The following is a 16088-nucleotide window of genomic DNA, read 5'->3' as shown; positions in this document are numbered from 1 at the left end:
CAGCTCTCGTCTCGCAATAAAACACCAGCGTGTGGTGGTGCAAAGGAAAATGACATTGTTTCACGCTCAGCATATTGATACATTCCATTTGTAGTGATGCTTTCTCGACGTATAAGCTCCAGCCACGCAGAGGTGAATTCTAGCATAGAACTCTGTTATGAAATTACCATATGCTCCATTGACTGGATTTGGAATCCAAGAGTCACGCAGAATCTTTTTTACACGAACAATTACAGTCCATCTACTTAGAGTAGATAATTCCAGTCAAAATAAAAGGAAAAGAACATATCAGATCAGAGGAGAAGCATTACATTTTTCTAATGCAGAGACCTCCGGTGCCAGACAGGATAAGGCGGTGAGGGTTACAGACAGATAGCACCAGAAGCGGACGCGTGCTATCCGCCTACATTCATGCAGGCCCTTCCATCTCTTTATTGCTCCTCACGATCACTCGCGCTCTCATCTTAAATCGCTAGTTAAACGTCATTGGATTCACCTTACCCGGGTGGTGAAATCAATGGTCTCAATAGATTTAGGTAGCTTGACTATTTTCTTTTGGGGCTATTCTCCTCGCCTCGTGTCAATAAATGTTGAGTTCTATACGAAGGACGGGGAGAGGCTGACAGAGTCAACGCTTAGGAGAGAGAGAGTCAAAGTCACATTTAAGTGATCGTTGGATGCATCGAAGTAAGCATTAATGCGTACCAGTGGATGCGTGCCGAGTCTCGCGAGTACAGTGAGTGGTCCCTTTTCTTCCTAAATGCCCTGTCCGACTCGGTGACTCGATGGCATGTCATTGACTCGGCAAACAATCTGGCACACAAGTTTCTAGCGAGACCGTATTCTCCTCCCTCGACTCTTTATGTATCTGTAGAGATACTGAAACATATAGTACAGATCACGACATGGCATCTTCTTTCTAATTTATGGAGAGGAAAAAAAAACATTTATTCCCAGTGACTTTGGGCCAGTCGTCACTGCCAGGATTCGGCAATACGATATAGTGCAGGATTCGATTTATGAACATGATTAGTGTTGCAGCCAGCACTGCAGGAAGAAGATGAGTGAAAAGATTCGAGAACCAAGTCCCACAAAGCTGATCGATCCCCCACCAGGAAATCATAGACAACGTGAAGCTTAAACATCGAGGGGGAACAGTGATCGGGGAAGCGAGATATGTTAGATCCTCAAAGGACCACATACGTAGCGATGCATCTGTTGCCTACTGTTTACTGATGGCTGACCAACAAAACATACACTACTGGCGATTCTCTCGTCATCTGGAACATGGATCTCAGACAGCGACATTTCATCTGAATTTTGATCTCAGCTTTTCCTCCCTCATATATTTTCCCCGGTGGACCTATCTTTTCCTCAATAATACAAAGCGAAACCTCAGAGGCATCTATCTCTTTACACACAAGGGTGTCCAAAAAGTATTTGTTACCACCACAGCAGCTGTCCGAGTGAGATGCCCAATACCACAATGGAGGGCACCTGATAGGAATAATTTACAGAGGAGATTAGGAGGGCGAGGTTGGTCCATGGCTTTCTATGGAGGGTAAGGGTTCGAGGGTCGCCATCTCTTAGGGGGCTCAGGACCAGGTCAAGGACAGCAGAATGTGGCACCAAGGTGCCTCAAACGCCGAAACCCCACCATGGAGGTTGTTCGTCTTGGCATAAAAATGCTCATTTTTTCGCTTCGTCCCTACTCCATAAACAGCAGTGCATCATCCTCCCTCTTCATCTCACGCAGGCTGATCCTATCAGTTCGCCTTGGTGAGTGGTGCCGCATGTTTGTGGGGACTCCTTTGTCTTCTACTTGTCTTTGCCACGAGGAACTGGACCAGATGAGGATCTATGCATATCTGCAAAGTTAAGCAATGAAAACCATATCTAGAAACATACCGCAAGATGTTGTTGTAAGTGCTACTTCGACACCACCTCACACAAACGAATCAGTAGATGAAGGGAAAAAAAACGCATACATTGTGGAGGAATGTTTCTTAATCTCTAACATCGTTCCATATAAGCAAAGAGGATGGAAGAAGCAAGACAGAGCAACTGTAGATTAAGCCTTGAACTGATTCGAGACTGCTATACCAAGTAAAAATGACAATCTAGCTCCAAAAAAAGACATAGTTAAGAATATCTTCTGAAAATATTCCATTAATTTCTGTAGGAAGACTGTGATCCATCAGTCCACCAGGTCAGAGCTATTTTCGAGCACAGCACGGAGGAATTCCTGTCATTCATCTCTTGCTTAAACAAGTTAAACTGACTAGGTTGATCAGGGTATCTTAATGGATAGGGATCAAGAACTTTGGGTGTAAAGCAGCATAGGAGACCAAGTTGGCAGTGGAGAGACCTGAGATTGTTGGGAGGTCTCTCCTACCGACTTCCATGTGGTTTTGTCTCCGGTCCTTTTGGCCATGGAGGCCATCCTGTAACCCACCACTCAACCAACTTCTATCCACCCTTACCGTCACAGTCTGACCCTGATCTCAAGGATCTTCTTACATCTCATTCCAATGGATGATATCTTCTCCAATTATTTGAGACTTCACAACGATCGTGTTACCAGCTCCAAATGCTTCAACGATATTATAACCCGGTCGATTGACAAGCACATTGTGTGCTGAGTTTTGTGTATAGGCATAGCTTTTGGTCAGAATAACAGTGGACCAGAAGAGTTCTTTATGAATGAGACCAGTTACTATGGTAGATGGAGATGCACCTAGATGTTTTGGCTTATCTGGTGATCTATCTCTAAAAAGAAATTAAAGGCAGATTTTCTTTTATTAATGAAGAACAAAGAGATTATCCAACCGTAATACACGGATGTGAGAATAAGATGAATGTTTCATGTAAACAAGACAAAATTCTTGGAAAATCCCTAGAATACCATGATCAATAATTTCAGCTCTCATCAATTCCCCCTAGCTAACCAAACTCCAATTTCCTTATTCAGTAAATATGCATGCTTTAAAGGCACATAGCATCAGAAAACAAATTTTACAATTCAAACATGTCTCTTAGTTGTTGGACATTAATGGGAACTGCTGCAGTGGATCAGTACTGCACTTTGACTGTGGTGGTGGAAAATTTCAGCTCTGGTTGGTGTCCAGATTGGCCTTATCCTAGCAATCCAAAATTACAGAGTGGAGGAGAAAACTTCAAAAAATCCAGATAATCTTATCAGTCAACTTTGATCTCTCTAGTCCTGTTTCCTTAGTAGAATGGATTTGTTTTTAAAATTTCATTATCTTCTTATCAGAGTATTATGCAGATCTGTTGAGAAACGGAGTACTTTACTAACTAAATAATTTCTTTTTTTCCGTAATGAAAAAGAAGAGGTTTATCTTTAAGATATCGACGTGAATTTCCATGTTGACATGAGTCCAACATGCGGAAAGTTTGTGCTTTCAGTAGAACCCATATGTGCTGAACGAAAGTGTAATCATATTCTAGTCTATAATCACATCACAACATTAAGTTTTGCCATTCTCTAGGGTCAAAGCTGAAACTTGATACAAACTTCTGCTTGCATACACAAAAATCTGGTTGTAAAAGCTAACAGTGGAGCTGCGATGGAAAGGATATGGCTGGTTCTAAGGCTGGGATCCTACCAATTACCAAGCTCAACAATCATGGGAAGCCATTATTGTGGTTCGTAATGCGTTTGTTGGCTATAACTGCCCTGGTCCATATCAGTGTCTTCTCGCACAGTATGCCCGGGCCCTTCATCTCCAAGAACTCATACAACTGTAAAGATGGTGAGGATAAAATGGTGATTCTAGCAAGTTGCATGGATTTGGTAGTACAGGTTTCTGGAGAAGTTAATATGCTTATGAAGGGAGCCAACATGTGTAGTCTGGATTCAGGTGCTAAGGTCTGGTAGGTTCCAGTTTGTATCAGCTTTTAAATCAAGCATTATTTATGGCTAAACTTGAGCTTGTGAGGTTATGGATGCTACCGAGAACAAGAAACATCATCATGAGACCAATGATCTCATTCAGAAAAATCTTAGTTCATCACCTTTGCATAAGTTTTGGCTTTAGGTCTGATGTGATTAGACCATGTCAAACCACTTGCAAAGAGAAACTATTTCCTGAGTGTAGATCCCATTTTAATTATGGTTTAAAAGAAGTGGTAGCAATAAGTTGTATAACAAAGATGAAATAAAACCATGTTTATGTCTTTGTCCTGGGTAACATGGGAACATGAGAACATCTGAAAGCAAAGTCAGTACTAGCTAAGGGTTCCAGGTTTGATATTAGATGAGAATCAAACCCAGATAACATGGAAATATAGGAAAGCAACTAATAGCATCAAATCTAAGTATGGGTTCAGTTTGGCATAAACGAGGTAAGATATGCTACGTAAAAAATAAATCAGATATTTATCATGACATTTACCACTGACAATGACATAATATGACTAAGGTGAAATATTCTGGAGCCGTCTCCACCCGATGGAGAAACAATATGAGAGTGGAAAACTCTATGCAACATCAAAGAAGATATGCAGTATTAGTTAAACATACTAGTTAAATATTTGGTGGTCATGATATATATATCAAATTTATTTTTTTTACCACTAATATGGATCAAATCTGATTCTGGACGAATAAAAATTCGAATATGACAATTAAACACCACAAGTCTTCTTCTAAGTAACTATAACTGACCTTAGCTCCACAGGTCTCTCTAGTCACGCATGTTCTCAGCATCTTAAATAACGTCAAGAGCTTCATAGAATCCTCTAGGGTAAAGTGCAAGCGATCATACCAAACCCTGTCATGAATTAGCACCATATATCTTCTTTAAGAAAGCTCTCCTCATAAGGGAGAGTTTGACAGACCAAAAATGGGAAAACAAGAGATGAAGGATTGATGGCTTAATAAGAAAACAATGGGGAAAAAGAGAAAAGACTACTATCATCATGGTTTTAGAGCTAGAAATAAGATTTGATCTATATCAAGTTACTAAGATGTGCCAAATATCACCATTCTAATTGTACTGCATGATATTGTTCATTTTTATCCCAAGAGACCATGTTCAGAATATTCTCTAGTAGCAATTAACATCACTAGAATTTCAAACTTGAAAGCAAGATTTATGTTCATCCACACTAATTACAATCATACTACAATTACAATAGTTAATAGCCTTTTCTTTTTCTCCCAAACAATCAGTGATCATATGTTTCTTTCTGTAGAGAGTATTAAGGTACCAGTTATGAATGATTTAATTACTGGTACATATGCGATGTCAGATATAAAACATCTAACAAATTATAAGAATCTACTAAAGGAGTTGATTCTTGCATTACAAAACTAAGTTACGTAAGTATGCTTCCGTCATTCTACTCACTGAAGCAAATACGTGATGAGTACATGATTCCAAACAAATACAAAACAGGAGAATCTATTAAAAAGATCTCTTATCATGAGCAAATTCATATTCAGTAATAGAATACACACATACAGAATCACAGGCAGACGAGCATAATGTTCCACCAAGGTATACCACAATCACAGAGTTTAGCAAATTAGTGCGGCATGCTCAGCAATAAGTGAAGTTTAGTAAATATGTAAAAGAAGACCATATCGAGAGTTCTTGCTAGGTGTTTAGAAAACAACTGTTACCTCACAGAAGATATTGCCAAGATCTTGCTATTGAGAAGAATATATTTTTCCTTGCATAGGAACCAAAATACAGATCGTAACAGAGCCAGCCGAGCTGAGCTTTTCAAGGCACACTTTATTGTGCTCAAACTCCGCTCAACTTATTTTAATGAGAGCTCAAGCTGCGTAGAGTTTAATCTTCGAACTCGGTTCATCATACTTTTTTTTATAAACTCAAGCTCAACTTAGGTCGGCTGAAGTTCCACTCAAACTAGATACCCTTTAGACTTTTACCAACCGAGCTAGTGAACATATATTGATAAAAATAAACACATGTATTAAGTAAAAGTTTGTTCAAAATTGTTCTTACAGTGATTATGAATAACCATATACATCTACATATCTTATCATTATTTTATACATCTAATTATGAGTTTATAGAATAATTTACTGACAAGTGGATCCACCGACTATTTTTGAACTTATAAATGAGCTCGTTCATGAGTTTATAGATATATTTTTATCATTTGATTTTTAATTGGCGGACCACACTGAATGGGTCGATTGGTAATAGAAAGAAGAGTCGACCAAGGGTGCGTTTGATTGCATCTGCTACCTTTCACATGAAAACATTGTTGCATCCACATTTGCAAATGTAAGTTGTATAAATTGGATGTAAACTCGAAATGCCTTACTGCCTTTTCAAAATGCGATTTTTGCATGTTAGAGCCTAAGTTTACAATGCCTGCCCGCAAAACCACATGCAACCAAATCGTCTATAAATAATGATGCAGGTCATATATAACAAATGCATTTGAGCAATTGCATTCCGATAGTTGCATTTCTCAGGAGGAAAGAGGAGGAGAAGAGAAAAGCAGTAATACCCTCGAGGGAGAAAACGACTCCTACGAAGGCAGCGGCAGCAGAGCAGGACACCCTCCTGGCCGAGGAGGCGGCCCTCTTGGCGGCGGCAATGCCTCCCTTCTCCACCACCTTCTCGCTTGGCTGCGTTACGGGTAGGGACTCGATCGATTGGTGATTTAGGTCGGATGGGGCGCATATGGGCCGCCCGAAGCCATGGAAAACTGTCGCCCGCCGCTTGTGGATGACATGTATATGTATACATCAAAGTTGAGTTGTGGAAGGTGCATAGTACGAGGAAATGTAGCCGAGTTCGGCCAGCTACTCGAGCTCATAAATGCGAATGGCGGTCATGTGAGGTCCCACTCGATCTAAATCTTATCATCGACAACAGACAAGTTCATAAAATTCTGCAGTGGAATCATTAGATCACCCTCCTCCTCCTCCTCCTCCTCCTCCTCAAGAAAAGAACTGTCGTTAAACGAATTAAAACTCAAGCTCAGATGATTAAAGCTGTCGATATGCATGTGACACAGTATTTATTATTGATCTTCGCTGATGGTGCCATCTTGAGCGGAAGAAAGAAGCCAAACAGCTGGGCAACACTGGGCTTGCGGTGAGATCCAGTTCAAAGTAGTACATATGCCAGTTGGTAGCATTTGGCTCGCAGCATGGAACATATCGACGCGTACACAATCAGGCAATCATCCTCTCACTCTTCCAACTGCAACCCGGCAGAAAAGAAATCGATACTAAGCGGACAAGATCTTCGGATGTCATTATCCTTACTTTAGAAGAAGAATGTGACTTCTTTGACCACCCAGCCTGCTGATGAAACCTACTTCACCTCCTTTTAACTTCAAACAAAAGAAGCTATCCATCATTTCACGAGAAGGAGAAGATCAAAAGAACAAGAGTATAAATCAATTCAGCTGGTAATCGAAACATTGGTGAGAGCAGTACATGTCCTTCCTTACGAGGGGAACAACTGCCATTCCATCGAATTATTTCTGACTCGGGAGGAGCTGTTTAGACTTTCCGGGGGTCTGTTGAGGGTCCAAGTAACACGTTTTTTAAGCTTGTCAGAGATGTCACAGTCAACCTCCGTAGAAATGTCTCGAGATAGTGATCCCGGTAGGTCTGCCTAAGTATCGTCGACAGGTCAACACAATCAGGTCCGTGACCCTCGGGAAAGCGAGTAGGATCGCCATCTCTGAAAGGGACTCGCCCATCTTCGTTTCTTCGAGTACACGACGGCACCCTTAATCCGAGCAGTGTGTGGATACACTTGTATTACAGCACAGCAAACATGGTATTCATTCGTTTATTATGGACACAGGACCCATGAATACAAAGACATGCACGGTGGTGCATTCTTTTCACAGTTCATCGACCGATGAAGGAGACTCTCGAAGCTTTATCGTGTAAAAGGGGTCGAAAGCTTGGGACATGAAGTCACAAAAGGGGGGGGGCCCTCCCAAGACTCGGTCGATGATGGTTCCCCGGTACTCCATGTCACCCTCTCTGCTTTGTCATGTGGCTCTCGTGCAAACTAGTCATGCATCTGGTATTCTATCTTCTCTTTTCCCTAGTACGATTCTGCCGTTGTCTCCCTTCTGCCTCAGAACTGCTTCTCTTCTGCTTATAAGGCTACTTCTCCCTCACACCTTCGGCGATCGCAGCCTCTATAACCCCATCTTCCCTCCCCTTTTTGTTATTCTAGCATTCGACTCCTCTCTCCTTTGTGCAGGAGAATGGCTTCGGGATCGCTCTCACGTAGCTCGGGCTCCTCGTGGACGGCGCAGCAGAACAAGCTCTTCGAGCGGGCGCTCGCCGTGTACGACAAGGACACCCCGGATCGCTGGCAGAATGTGGCACGAGCCGTGGGAGGGAAGACCGTGGACGAGGTCAAGCGACACTACGAGCTCCTGGTCGAGGACCTCAAGTTCATCGAGTCGAACCGGGTGCCATACCCATATTACAAGTCCTCCAGCAGCAGGGCCGGCGGCGCTGATGAGGAGCAGAGGTAGATCTACCTTCCGCTTTCCACCGCCGTTCTCCGATCGTATCTTCTTCGGTTTCCTGTTTTCTGTCTCTTTATTTTCCGGGGTCGAAATCCTCGCAATTATAAGGCAGCTCGACGTTTGAGGACCTTGTCGAGAGTTCCCTTCTCTCGATCTTCTTGGACTGTTCACCGATCCGTCTTCTTCTCCTCTCTCTGATTCTTCTTTTCTCTCAAAATGTTCAGTGGCTATAATTTGAAATGAGACAAACCTAACACGAGGTTTCGTGTTTCTTTACTTGAAGATTGCAAGAGATCTCTTCTTTCACTCGCTGCATTCTGTTCGATCCCTCTTTTTCCTCGTCCAGTTGATGACTCATTTCTTCTTCTTCTTCTTCTTCTTCTTCACATATGCTCTCTGATTTGCGTCATGCATGATGAGTTACCACCATCTGATCTTCCTGTTTTTATATGACGAGAACTTTTGTGTCTCTTAACTCACATGAGATCTGATCCTGATATGCCACCTCCGACGTGCGCTCTCCAGCCACCGGCCAGCACGGAAGCCATGTATGGTTTACCCAACATTATGGCTGACACTAGCTTTTTAAAGTAGTTCTTTCTTATCGATAGTACAATCTCTCCCAACGCTTTATTCGTTCTGTCGCGCTAAAACATATCACATTGTATGGTGCCATTCTTTTGATGATCGCTATACAATAATTTCTTGCAGGCTAAGGTGCTTGAAGCTCCAGTGAAGCAGTGATTCCAAAGTAGGATCATAACCTTCATTAAAAAGTAGGAAGGCCGCCGTTCTTCTTCGGAGATCAACAAGCAACATCGAGGGAAACTCCTACCGCACGGATACCCTGTCTCACTGGTCTTTCTCTTTGTTTCTTCATATTAGTATGTTTCTTCTCCTCTTCCCCAGCCTTTTTCCCGAACCACTATCTAGATGCTGCTCATCCTCTGTTGACATCTAAACTCTGCAGTAGATGATGGATGGTTTCGAGAAATTTACATCGTTTTTCTTCACCACAGGGTTAAATCTACAATGTAGTGTAACACATGGTGTTGTCTCCCTGATCATATCTAATAACCCCGACCTATTTGCGAGGCAGGGAAAGGTTCGAAATTAATCGCAGAGGAAAGTCTCTCTCTTTCCAGATGCCTTCGTGCAATCACTGCATGTGCATTTCCATCAGGTGTGATCGACAACACATCATCGCGGTGCCCGTGTGTGTCTTTTCGTACATGCATGGCAGCTCTTCTGTTTGACCGTGAGCAGTAGAGATCCCGTGGATGCGAGGACGACCCTGCAAAGCCACGCATTCTCACCAGGCCTTTAACGATACCCACCAATGATCCAACCAAAGAGCTGTGACACCACAACTACACATGCGAGCGCTTTGAATCCTGTCCGAGTTAAAATGAGTCGAATCTTGCGATCGCTCAGCCAACAGCGGAGATATCCGGGTTTATCGTAACTCGTCTAGAATGGTTTCACAGAGTAAAAAGCCATAGGAATCCGAGTCTAATGTGGATACCAACACCGATGTGGACCTAAGATGGAATCTATTGCATCGATAGTGGTCGAACTATCCTTGATTCGGAGAATAGTGAGTCCCACTACACAAATAATCAAGTTTGCAAAGTATTTAGGTTCCAAAAATTAAGTATTATGATTGGAATTTGATTGAAATCAATAGGCGTCTCACCTGTTGTCGTTGTTCCGCGATGAAAGGCTTCTATGCGGTCACCCGCGGATACCGCGTACCGGTGGTATGATTACGTGTGCTCATCGCTCGCAGGTCGTTCGGGAGGCCCTCTTGTGATGGATCATCAAGCGTTTCCGAATTTTGAAGGCACATCTCGGAGGAACGAGGAATAGGGAAAAGGAAACCAGAAGAACTACGGCTCCGAGACCAGTCCCTGAAATTTACCTTCGGATTTGGGGAAAGTTCGGAATTCGTACCGTGAAACACTACTAAAATTGTCAGAGTAGAAAGAGGAAACCCGATCGAATCGCCTTCCGCCAAAAATTCACGAGTCGTCGTTCTTTGGTTCTGCGAATTCTTTGTTTGATATCCCGTCTTGTTCGAGTCCACGACCCTCCCGATCCTGATCTTATTGTGGCGCGGGATTCAAAAATGGGTTTACTGGGGCAAAGGGCGGTCTCCAATCCCTCGGCCGTGCTTTCAGCGCTGGTAAGCAAGAGGGACAATCTCCAGGACGAACTCCGGGTCATCGAGAGACAAGTAGGTCCCCCGTCTTACTTTCTATTGTCTCTTTTTTCTTTTTCCTCTTCCCCATGTTTCTTTTAGGTTAGCATCTCTGATTTCATCGTGAAAGAATTGATTGTTATGTCTCTTTGATGAAAAAGCTGTTATCTTTTCCCTGGTTAGCGCAGTCTTGCTACTTAGGTTTCAGGATTTCATGATTGTGTTTGGTCCGATTGTTCTTTATTTGTGAAAGCTTGCTCGGTTCGTCAAATTGGTTATGAACGGAGCGTGGTCAATTTTAATATGTTGGCTTCGGTGACATTCCATGTTATTTTGCAGGAGAACCTGTACCTGCTATTGACATATCTATATTCTTTTTACAAATTACTCCTTGAGAACGAGGATTTCATGTTTCATCTTCTTTTCTATTCAATGATGCGAGTACTGCTAAGAATCACATCATCAACCTAATCTCTAATGCTTTATCTTCCCCCTTCCCGTATCCTTCCTTTTCCCTACTTGAACTTCTATGGTTGGGCTGAGGGTATTTTCTATATAGACGAGAAAATATTCGAGAGCGTTGATCCTCGGATTTGATAATGTTAGTATATATGCCCGCCAAATCCAAGCCACTTAAAAGTTTTGGTTATTTGAAACCTTCCGCTTAGTACTAAGGAGGGTGAGAAATGCACTTGATAGCAAATAAAGTAAGCATCCAACATAGGTAGGGATGACAATTAAAAGCTTTGAGTATGCTCAACTAATATGGTGATTTGTTAATTCCCGCCGATAGAAAACATATCATATGATCTTTCTGGTTGACTAAAACGACGAGGAATTGCATAATATTAAAAAATCTAAAGGCCTTCCTTTTCTTCATTTAGATCCTCTGACAGCCACTTTCTTGTTGAATAACTTGTTTCTGCTTTACTTTCATAGCATACTCGACCAATTCAGAACATGGCATGAAGCAACCAGTGTCCATTTGCTTGGTGAGCCAAACTATTTGTGTAATATCTTCCATATGCTCTGGGAACTTTGAGGAAACTATTTCAATTGTTGAAGAAGCTAGAGGGTTGCTAGGGATCATGCACTGGTCGTCTGAAGATTTCCATTCTCGTTCATAAAAAAATATCTATTACCAATAACACTTTGTTTTGAAGCACCACCATCCATCTATTCCACACGTGAAACCCTTACTTTTCCTTTGCAACGATGATCCATGTTAAAGACATTTCACAAATAACTTAAATATCTTTTGTGCAACTGTTGTTCATATGACAAAATAGTCATTTACCCTGATGTCATGATCTGGAAATTTGTAGCTGATCTGACTGTTCCCTTTAAAATAAAAAAAAAGAAAGTGAGAGAATTCCACATTTACAATTTTTTTTTTGTAAGCATGTATTTTGGTCCCATTAATTGCAATTGATATATGGTTTATTTGGATGAACATGAATTAGTAATTGCATCTTCACATTTTCTGCTCTACTTTGTTAGATCTATGACCTAGAAACTACATATTTACAAGACTCAAATCAGAATGGAAGTGTGCTGAAAGGTTTTGAAGGTTTCTTGTCATCATCAAAGAGTACTGCTAAGTAAGTTTATTGAATTTGCAGTATAAATTTGTGCTTCCGTTCTTATTTTCTCTATTTATTGAATATTGCTTTCTACAACCAGTAGAACAATAATGCTGAAGTTCTCTTCTTAATCCTGCTGAGGTTATGCACTGTAGGTTGTCTTATACCTACACAAGAGTGATGGATCTTCATTCTGTTACTCTGGAACTTGCAATCTCGTACCTCTTTTCTATTTCTAATTGTACAAAAAACATCACACCCTTATTTTACCTTTAAAGATGTGTCTTAACCATCTAGCAGCAACTGCATCCCTGTTGGCTGTTGACCCTGCTCAAAATAATCTCGATTTTGCTGGATTTTACCAATGTGATCATAAAATATAATTCTCTTGAATTTTCTAGACCAAGCTTCTGATAAAGTTGGCTATTCCAGTGCCAGGTCTTTGATGCATTTCTTGTTATACACATGGATAAGGACAATAGTGAAAGTGACATGGATTACTAGTATCATGTGTTTATTTGTTGCCATAAATGAATTTTTTTTACCTTGTAACTCCCAAAACTTCTTCATAAGAGTTCTGTTCCATGCCTAATTTCACATGGAAGCTCAAAGTGTCTCCGCTTCATCATATTTGACCAATATCCCAATTGCTTTTTTTTAATATCCCAGTCATGTTGTTGACATAAGGCATGCCATTTACAGTTTGTGTGTATGGAAATTTAAGAAATCATTATATAATAATTGGGAGCATGCAGTAGATAAGAAAAAGAAGGGATACTGAAATTTGGCCTAACACATAAAGGAATATTCTACAGAGAAATCCTTTAACTCGAGAGATGATCATGTTCACGTGTCTGTGATACTCATACTATAATATTGGTATTCTCAACTTTCTTGTGGAATACATGCCACATATCTCATAGAAAACTCATAATCAATTGTGAATGATGTAATAAAGATTCCTTAACTTGTTTGAATATTCATTTTCTATCAATGTGTCTGCACAACCATATACCTTTTGACAAAGTTTTATTAACTTGCCTTGCTTCTAGGATTGCCATCTAGTGGCACATGCCATTAAATAACAAGAAGTGAATGGAGGTGCTGAGTAGACATTAATTTTTGTCTCACTGACTGTTGCAACTACTTTTTCAATGAACTGCTTTATCTGGAGTTGTTCCCTTATCAAATTAAATCCTTGAAATACCATGAATATTGTACATGAAGTTTTATTTTATTTTATTTTGTCTTACTTGTGGTAGAGAGGAGCACTAGTATCTTTTTCACAATTCTTTATCTGCATGATGATTGTGATCTCTGAAAAATGTGCATCTTGATTGGCATTAAATCATTGATATGCTTGTGGCCAATGATTTAAGCACCGATGTATACCTGGTATACTGCTTGGTGATGCATAGTGTATCTCGGCTGGATCGATCACCTCCTAATGCTAATTGTATCTATTTTGATTTAGTAATGCTGCTTGAACACCCATCTGCATGTTTTGGCACACCGGTCTCTTCAGAGTTCATATTTTCAAGAACTTATCTATCACAAGCTCTGATGTATAACATTTCAGGTGGTAACAGCTTATAATAACAAAAACATTATTTAAAATTATGTTTTCAGCCTGAAGCGTTCCAGAAGGTTTCAGCCTGAAGACAGGCTATTCTCCTTGTCATCAATTACCTCCCCAGTGGTATGTACCTGCTGCAACTTTCTAAACATTAGCTAAATGGTCCTGCTTCAAATGCCAATTATTTTTGCATGTCAAAATAAATTTAACAAGTGGAAAATGATATCAGGTGGAATTTTTTGTATTATCTCTGATTTCACATTGTATCTAAAAATTCCATTTGCTGTTCTTATATAAGCTACAAAGGTAAATATGTTTTTTCACATCTTTGTGACTTCAATCTGTGAATTTATTAAAGAAGACCTACTTGTTACAATATGCTGATTTAACTTTATCTTCCTCTTCTGATTTTTTTTCCCACTTTGCCTTATGGAATACAATTGGCAGCTTGCCTCGTGTTAAAGTTTACGATCATGATGAAATACTTGATATTTGGGTTCTGCATCATTAAGTTGAGGGTTCATTTAGTTGTTAACGTATTGGTGTCTGCATGGCACTAACCTGGTGTGCCTGAGAAGGAAGCCACAGCATATCTTTGGCAGTAGTCACCAACACAACTGGTGTCAAAGGGTTGCTTTTGTGGCATGCGGAGTACAATGGAAAAAGAGAAAACAGTCAGGTCAGGTGATACAATAGTGAGATGGGGCTAAACCACATGTGAATATTTTTGTATTTAACATTTCCATCGTATGTAGTTCCTAATTCTATCAATATTATCTTTTTTTTAATCCTCACTTGTTGCTGTAGTTGGTCTTAATTACTATTGTCATATGACACGTAATGCAGAGATGAGCAGTCTAACCATTGTGCATGTGTTTAGGTTGAAGAACATGTTGCTGGTCGGGATGGTGAGTTTTCTTCTGAGACTATCCTAATGATTTTGTAGTAAGGAAGCTATAGTTGGCCTGTTTATCTGTCTCTTTGTTTTTTTTTATAGAGGGAAGGTCTGAATATGGTCCAGTTCGATCACGGGGTGGAGGAACTCCTGCAAATGGACAGTAAGTACACTTAATTATATTCCCATGCACCTATAGATGGCGGTGAGGTGTTGGAGGCAGTCTGTGGATGGAATAACGAGTTCCTATCTCTTTGCTTTTTGATTGGATGAATTCAGTAAAAGATTTACATCTGGAAATCCCAAGTGTGTTTTTCACCTGAACTTGATTCAAGGTGCTTTTTTTGTGGTGTTAGAATGTCATACCAATGGGATCTCTGTTAACTTTTAAAATCCACAAGGGTTATTGTCTGGTAGGAAGCGATCATCTACATTGAGGAACACAACTAGATAGCCCTCATGCGGTCAAAGAGAGCTTTCTAATCTGGAACTACCTCTTCATAACTTTGTGCAAATTATGTCAAAAGTGATTTCTAGATTTTATTCTTTGTGAATCTTCTTATCCTCAAGATGATGTACTCTTTTATGATTAATCTTGTTAAACCTTTCTATTCCAAGGTGCATGTGGCTGATCGATATCTTTGTCCTCTGTTGTTTTCAGAGGAAAGCCAAAGAAGGGGGGAAGAATCGCTTTGAGAGAGGGGAAAAGGCTACGACCATCAATTGAACAGGAATTGGATGATGAAGAAGACCTTGATATAGTTTGAGATGGTTGTTATGCTTGGTTATATATATATATATATATATATATATATATATATATATATATATATGAGAGTTTTGTTTATCAGTTCTATCTGCTGTGCCAACTATTCTGATATTGCATAGAAAATTTCAGGAGAAAGAGTTTTTTGTTTTTAGAAAGGCTCTTTCAGGCCTCTTAATTTTGATTTATCGAGTGACTGACTATACATTTGAATTTATAGTGGTCGATTCACCTAATATTTATTGGCATAGTTATTTGATCCCAATTAGGTCAACCAGTTGGATTGGAAAATTTGATAAATTTAAGTTTGTAATGTCTCTCTTTGTTACATTTTCACTTCGTCTTTGGAGAATGGTGCATCAAATTAATTATTTACATCATTTAAATCTGCATTATCGTATGTATTTCTGGTGTTTAAAATATTACAAAATTTCAATATTATTTAATAATATGTTTTGTATATTAATTTAATGTTCAGAATTATATGGTTCATCCTCTAACAGCCCATTCTGTGAATTAGTATAGAATCACCATTACTCATTTCTTGCCAAGAA

The 16088-nt window shown here is 40.1% G+C and overlaps 2 protein-coding genes and 1 long non-coding RNA gene across 3 annotated transcripts; 2 read left to right on the top strand and 1 right to left on the bottom strand.

Moving 5' to 3' along the window:
- Positions 1–1350: 1350 nt before the first annotated feature.
- Positions 1351–6909, bottom strand: LOC135595047 (uncharacterized). The gene is made up of 3 exons (XR_010480268.1): positions 6514–6909; positions 4691–4796; positions 1351–1868 (listed from the first exon to the last, which is right to left on the bottom strand). It is a non-coding gene; the product is annotated as an uncharacterized LOC135595047 (long non-coding RNA).
- Positions 6910–8058: 1149 nt separating this feature from the next.
- LOC135595970 (protein RADIALIS-like 3) lies at positions 8059–9527 on the top strand. The gene is made up of 2 exons (XM_065087557.1): positions 8059–8516; positions 9226–9527. Exons 1-2 carry the CDS (start codon positions 8245–8247, stop codon positions 9248–9250), a joined length of 297 nt encoding a protein of 98 aa, XP_064943629.1. The 5' UTR covers positions 8059–8244; the 3' UTR covers positions 9251–9527.
- A 116-nt stretch (positions 9528–9643) lies between these two features.
- Positions 9644–15776, top strand: LOC135595969 (uncharacterized). Its single transcript, XM_065087556.1, has 6 exons — positions 9644–10750; positions 12215–12315; positions 13927–13996; positions 14754–14781; positions 14871–14931; positions 15430–15776. Exons 1-6 carry the CDS (start codon positions 10643–10645, stop codon positions 15533–15535), a joined length of 474 nt encoding a protein of 157 aa, XP_064943628.1. The 5' UTR covers positions 9644–10642; the 3' UTR covers positions 15536–15776.
- The last annotated feature ends 312 nt before the right edge of the window (positions 15777–16088 follow it).

This window comes from Musa acuminata, chromosome BXJ1-10, assembly GCF_036884655.1.
Source record: "Musa acuminata AAA Group cultivar baxijiao chromosome BXJ1-10, Cavendish_Baxijiao_AAA, whole genome shotgun sequence".
Lineage (NCBI taxonomy): Eukaryota > Viridiplantae > Streptophyta > Magnoliopsida > Zingiberales > Musaceae > Musa > Musa acuminata.
This window is presented reverse-complemented; position numbering and strand designations above follow the sequence as displayed.

What these genes read in the sequence shown, in the direction of transcription:
- LOC135595970 (XM_065087557.1), top strand. Translation starts at nt 8,245, where the DNA reads ATGGCTTCGGGATCGCTCTCACGTAGCTCGGGCTCCTCGTGGACGGCG. An exon ending in GGCGCTGATGAGGAGCAGAG is followed by an intron (nt 8,517 to 9,225) that starts GTAGATCTACCT and finishes AATTTCTTGCAG; the next exon opens with GCTAAGGTGCTTGAAGCTCC.
- LOC135595969 (XM_065087556.1), top strand. Translation starts at nt 10,643, where the DNA reads ATGGGTTTACTGGGGCAAAGGGCGGTCTCCAATCCCTCGGCCGTGCTT. An exon ending in TCATCAAAGAGTACTGCTAA is followed by an intron (nt 12,316 to 13,926) that starts GTAAGTTTATTG and finishes TTATGTTTTCAG; the next exon opens with CCTGAAGCGTTCCAGAAGGT. An exon ending in GGAACTCCTGCAAATGGACA is followed by an intron (nt 14,932 to 15,429) that starts GTAAGTACACTT and finishes TGTTGTTTTCAG; the next exon opens with AGGAAAGCCAAAGAAGGGGG.